At 37.0% G+C, this 6,225-nt stretch overlaps 1 protein-coding gene across 1 annotated transcript in view; it reads left to right on the top strand.

Annotated features, from left to right (window-relative positions):
* LOC118733547 (uncharacterized protein K02A2.6-like) overlaps window positions 1-2,490 on the top strand; it is a 6,317-nt gene extending 3,827 nt beyond the window's left edge. Inside the window, exon 2 of the mRNA XM_036462986.1 lies at window positions 2,032-2,490. Within this exon, the coding sequence (XP_036318879.1) occupies window positions 2,032-2,490 (459 nt within the window). The remainder of the gene's footprint in view (window positions 1-2,031) is intronic.
* The last annotated feature ends 3,735 nt before the right edge of the window (window positions 2,491-6,225 follow it).

Genomic DNA, 6,225 nt, shown 5'->3' with positions numbered 1-6,225 from the left:
AGAATATGCTTATACATGTTGGTACGTTTTACGTATACAATGTTACAGTTACATATGTATATCTTGGTAACCGCTGCACCAATTTCTTCCAAACTAGGCACAGTGGTTGGCCTTCGCACAACATACCAAATGACCGCTAAAATCGCTCAATAACCACGCCTACTTCCCATATAACGGTAATTTTCAGAAATACGAAAACTGCGATATTTTAGTAACTACTGGAGATAGTTCACTCAAAATTGATATTTACAATAATTTTTAGACGAAACAAAAAGAATATTATAAATATTTGGAAAATGGGCGTAGGCACGCCCACTTATGGTTAAATGTGTATATCTTGGTAACCGCTGCACCAATTTCTTCCAAACTTGGCACAGTTGTTGGCCTTGGTACAGCATAAAAAATCGCCGAAACTTTTTAAAATCGGACAATAACCACGCCCACATCCCATATAACGGTAATTTAGAGAAATACAAAATCTTCGATAAATCAGAAAATATTGATGCTAATTTATTCAAAATTGATGCTTGCAACAATTCTTTACCAAGAAATACGTTTATGGTAAAATTTTGGAAAATGGGCGTGGCACCGCCCACTTATGATCACATATATGTATATCGGTAACCGTTCTACTAATTTGTACCAAACTCGGTGTGGTTATTGTGCTTGCCACATATAAGCAAAACGTTGAAAGTTATTGAAATCGGACTAAAATAACGGCCGCTTCCCATATAACGATAAATTTCAGAAATGCTTGAAACTTCAATATTTCGAAATTGAAGGACGCTAAATTACTCAAAATTGATACACCCCGGCTTACCATCTAGCGGAAGGTTTCGGAAAGGTGAAAAAACTTATATTTAATACTTGCGCGGGGTATTTCATGTTCGGCTCCGCCCGAACTTAGACTTTCTTACTTGTTTTTTAATAATTTTGGAAACATTTCAAGTAGAATGTTCATATTTTTCTATTTTGGTGCCTATGTCTGCATACATACCAGGTAGCATCCATGGGCGGAGGGTAGGGAAAATCCGGGAAACGCAAACGAACGAGCAGATAAAGCGGGTAAACCAAACGGGGCGATGTGAAGTAGGTAAAAGCTGAGTGGACAAAGGGGAAAAAACGAGACATCAAAGGCAAACAATTTACTCAGGCAGGCAAACGAAGTAACGTAATGTTAAGTACATATATAAGAGAGTGTGGTTTGGGGTAATATTTATAAGTCTTTGCTAATAATTCGTCGACGAAACAAGTGTATATTTAAAAATGGAAAACCTAGTAAATTTTAACGCGGATACAAATATTTCAACCTGTTTACTGTGCAAAAAATCACTAAAAGGAAAAAAGGCATTATGCAACTATGCATAAAGGAGTTGCTGTCAGCGAGAATACAAATTCCCGCTCGAGTAGAGGAGCAAAAAAGTCGCAGAAATAAACATCGACAAAAGTGAATTTTTGAATGCATGTGTAGGGATGGTAACAGTGAAAAGTATCCCATTTCGTATCTTTGACGACGAAAAGTACTTTAAGAAACTCATACACCCTTATGAAAAAATGTTCGACCTTAAAATTAATTCTAAAAATATTGTGGACAAAATTGGGTTTGCGGCAGGACAAACAAAAAGTATTATAGCTGAAAATTTAAAAAAGAGGCTTATTTGCCTTAAAATGGATGTGGCGACAAGAAAAAATTGCCATATATTAGGCATTAATGCGCAATACATCGATGGATATAAAATAATTATTCATACTTTGGGAATGGTGGAATTAAGAAGCAGACACACCGGAGAAAACTTAAAGCAAGAAATCCTTAATTGCTTGGACCAATTCAAAATCGAAATTCGCCAGATTTATTCCAGCACCACTGATAATGGAGCCAATGTAATAAAAACATCGAAGTTGCTTCAAATATCCCAGGGTTAAGTTCAGGTAAGACATGTTTAGAAGTCCTTAGAAATTTAGAGTTTAGGAATCATTAAAAAGATTTAATATACATATAATTAATACTGATAAAAAATTTTCTTCCCTCAGAACAATCCAAATGATGACTCCGATTCCAATGACGTAGATGATGATGGGTATGATGAAGTGCACAATACCCTCAAATCAACTATGGCTGTGGTTAGATGTGCAGCACACACCCTCCAGTTAGCAGTATATTATGTCATTAAAACAATGCAAACTAACAGTGAAAGCTGTAGAAAAGCCGTTAAATCTCACAGATGCAATCTCCGCGGTACGAGCAACGTGCCGATATTGGATAATGCAACACGTTGGAACTCAACATATATGATGCTTAATTCCTTACTTAACGTAAAGAGCTATATTGAGGAAAATGACACAAATACGCCAGATGTTGACTGGGGCTTTGTCAACGCATTTTTACAGACATTCAAACCACTTGTGGATTGTACTACTAAATTGCAAGCAGAACAGTATGTTATTGAAGATTTTAATAGAGACTGGCTCACTTGCGAACTGGAACTATAGGAACTAATTTCAAGCCAATACGATTACGCTTCGACTTTACCAAGAACGGTAAAACAGAGGAAATATAATACATTCGAAGCTATTCAAGAATTAGCTGGAAATCCACCCAACAACGATGAAGCGGGTGAAATTGTAGCACCAACAACAAGCCAGAGCAGACCTTTTTTCAGATTGAATAACCAACTTGACAGATTACTAAGCAGTAACGCAGCAGTCACATTACAAATAAATTTAAAGCAAAAATTAGAAAATCTTGCTTATACGCAAAGGGTCCCATTTGAAGCTGATATCCTTGAATATTGGAAAACTCGTTCTATAAATGATAACGACATTGGACAGTTAGTACAAGTCGTACTCGCTGTTCCTTCAACACAAGTTTCAGTTGAAAGGGCATTTAGTGCTCTAGGCACAATTTTAACGAAGTTGCGATCACGACTCTCGAAAGAAACTTTAAACAATTTATTAATAGTCAAATTAAATAATGATATTCTGGACAAAGTATCATATATAGACTAAATTTATAATATGTGCACATTTAAACAATTAAATAAATTAGAAACTAAGTAATTCGGCTAACTATGTTACATATGTATAAATGAGAATATAATATATATAAGAATCATTTTTTGTCTTTTATTTCATAAATGAGTAGGACATTAACATTTTAAAATTAATAATCCTGGTTTAGTCCCCATACATATGTGTGTATGTAGTATAATACAAACTACTATTTGGGGTGTTAAACAGTATTTGATAATTAAGGCTGGTCCATATAGAACTTTCGCGTTGACTGTGTAGTTAGCGTTGGTTTGATAGAACGCAGTTTGGCAGATACTACTTTGGCCACTAAATTAACATATTAACGAAAGATAAGTTAATACTTCATATCAATAATTGCATAAAAATTATATTTCTTGCCCTCATTTGATTAAAAGGAAAAAACATTTCATATAATTTTATTTGTTTGCAACAGCTGGCGACCGACGCACGCGCTTTGTGTTGGCCTTAGCGTTGCCAAATTTTGGTTATGTGGACGGCGGCTTTGAAATTCAACGCCAACGCAACGCCAAAGTTGTATGTGAACCGGCCTCTATTCTTTGTTTACGCAAATACATATCCATACATACATACATTTTCATTCGATCTGATGTGCTTGATCTCAAAATCGTATCCTGACAAGGTTATCGCAATGCGTTGTAAACGATTAGCTGCATAAACTGGAATCCCCTTCTTTGGGTTAAAAATGTAATGCAATGGCTTATTATCCGTTACAAGCTTAAAATGCCTACCGTACAGATAATTATGAAATTTCTTAACCCCAAACAAAATTGCTATGGCTTCCCTATCTAATTGTGAGTAGCGCATTTCCGCAGCGGACAATTTCCGTGAAGCGAATTCAATGGGTACCTCATACCCCTCTGCAGTTACCTGCGACAAAATTGCACCAAGTCCTACTGGACTTGCATCGACGGTTAACTTCGTTTCGTAACCTGGGTTGAAATGCGCTAGACATTTATCTGCTTTCAATGCTGCTTTTAAGCGGTCAACTGATTTTTTACATTCCTCTGTAAAGCTAAATGTTTCATCCGCTTTCAGCAATTTATACAAGGGCGCACACATTGTTGTGATATTAGGAATGAACTTCCTGTAAAAGTTCACAACACCCAAAAAAGCCTGCAACTCTTTGACATTGTTTGGATACTGTATCTTATCGATTTCTTTTACCTTGTCCGGATTCGTATGCAAGCCGTGTGTGTCGATTACATGCCCAAGGTATGTTATTTCCTTGGCAAAAAATTCACACTTGTTCAATGCTAACTTGAAACCCGACTTTTCTAACACTTGCAGTACTTTTTCAACTCGTTCAATATGAGTTTTCCTATTTGGAGCTGTAATTAGAATATCATCCAAAAACACTACCGTTCCCTGTAAATTCATTAGTAAACTCTCCATTATCTTTTGGAATATAGCTGGTGCCGAAGCTAACCCGTAAATCAACCTAGTGTATTGGAATAAGCCTTTTGGAGTAGAGATCGTTGTAAGCTTTTTTGATACCTCGTCTAAAGGGATTTGTTGATAAGCCATTGATAAATCAAGCTTGGTGAATTCCTCACCGCCGTGAAGTTTTGCAAAAATATCCTCTATACGAGGCAAGGGATACTTATCTACCCTCAACTGTGGGTTTAGCGTAACTTTAAAATCGCCACAAATTCTAACGTCGCCAGTTTTCTTCAAAACTGGCACTATTGGAGTACCCCACTCCGCATACGAAACTGGCTCTAAAACTCCTAGATCTATCAATTTGTTAACTTCATTTTCTACCTTGCTCTTAATTGCGAGAGGAACGACTCGTGGAAAAAAAATTTCGGCGTATAATTTTCTTTAAGTTTCAATGTTGCCTTGCCTTTATTAAAACAGCCTAAGCTGCCGTCAAATAGATTACGAAATTTATTAAATATTTGCTCCCTAGCACCAACATCGACCTTGGTATAGTTCAATTCTGCAAGATTCAACTTAAATGTTTGTACAAAATTGCTACCCAGCAAAGGCGGGCCCCCGTTCTCTATGACCACGAATGTTACCAAGTGACTACAACCATTATACGCAACCATCATATCACAAACACCAACGGGATTAATTGCTAAGCCATTATATGTTTTCAAAACAATATTACACGGTTTTAGACTGCGTAATGAAAAGTAAGTTTTAAATGTAGCGCAAGATAGTACGCTGTACTCTGATCCCGTATCCAATTCCAGGTCTAAAGGTGCATTGTCTACATGTACTCTAACCTTAATAGGGCCATCTGAAACACTTCTCATCGAAAATAAAGGTACATCAGAATTATCGACATAGTTAAATTTTTTCATTCTTTTTCTCACTAGGGCACATGTTCTTTAAATGACCTTTGTTATTACATTTATGACACTTATAATTCCTAAATTTGCAATCACGACTTAAATGGTTTGCATACCCACATACTGCACACGTCTGCTTCTGTTGCTTTTGTTGTTTTTGCTTAGCCGCCCCCACTAGTTTGTTGCTTTTGTTGCCTTTTATGTAATTTAAGCTATCCTCTGTCTCACGTTTCACCTCGGTCTCACGTTTCACCTCGGTCGTTGCATTTTGCTTCCGAATGTATTCTGCTGCATTAGCAATTTCCACCACACGTTGCATAGTGCAGCTCGTAATATCTTCGAGAAAAATCTTGTCCCTTGCTGGCCCTCTTTCAAGGCCCATGACAAATTTGTCGCGCATAGCTGTGTCCAAGAAATTCCCGAATTTGCAATGAATTGCTAAAGCTCTTACCCGTACAGCCCACTCATTAACGCTCTCCGTGACTTCTTTGCTGGCACTGTAAAATTTTTGCCGTTCTGCAAAGCCTGTTGATGGAGGCTTAAAATACTCGCTTAGAACTTCTACGCACTTCGCAAACGACGTAGATTCAGCTTCTGGCTTTAGCGGGTTGAGTAAATTCTGCAGCAAAATATAAGACTTTTCGGACAGCGCGGTTAACAAAATCGCCTTCTTCCTTACTGCCTCGGAAATCCTATTTCCCGTGAAAAACTGTTGTAATTGTGTAATGAACACTTCCCAGTTATTTTCATTATATTTAAAATGTGGTACGGTGCCAATTATTTGTGCCATTATAATATTTTCCGTCGTCGCCATTGTAATATATTTATTCCTTAAAAATTCAACTTACAATTTTGGCCGCTGAGCACAGAGAAAAGA

The sequence above is a fragment of the Rhagoletis pomonella genome, unplaced genomic scaffold (genome assembly GCF_013731165.1).
Source record: "Rhagoletis pomonella isolate Grant_MI unplaced genomic scaffold, Rhpom_1.0 Rhpom_scaffold_00001, whole genome shotgun sequence".
NCBI classification, from domain to species: domain Eukaryota; kingdom Metazoa; phylum Arthropoda; class Insecta; order Diptera; family Tephritidae; genus Rhagoletis; species Rhagoletis pomonella.
Note: the sequence above shows the minus strand (reverse complement) of the source record. Positions and strands in the feature narration are given on the sequence as shown.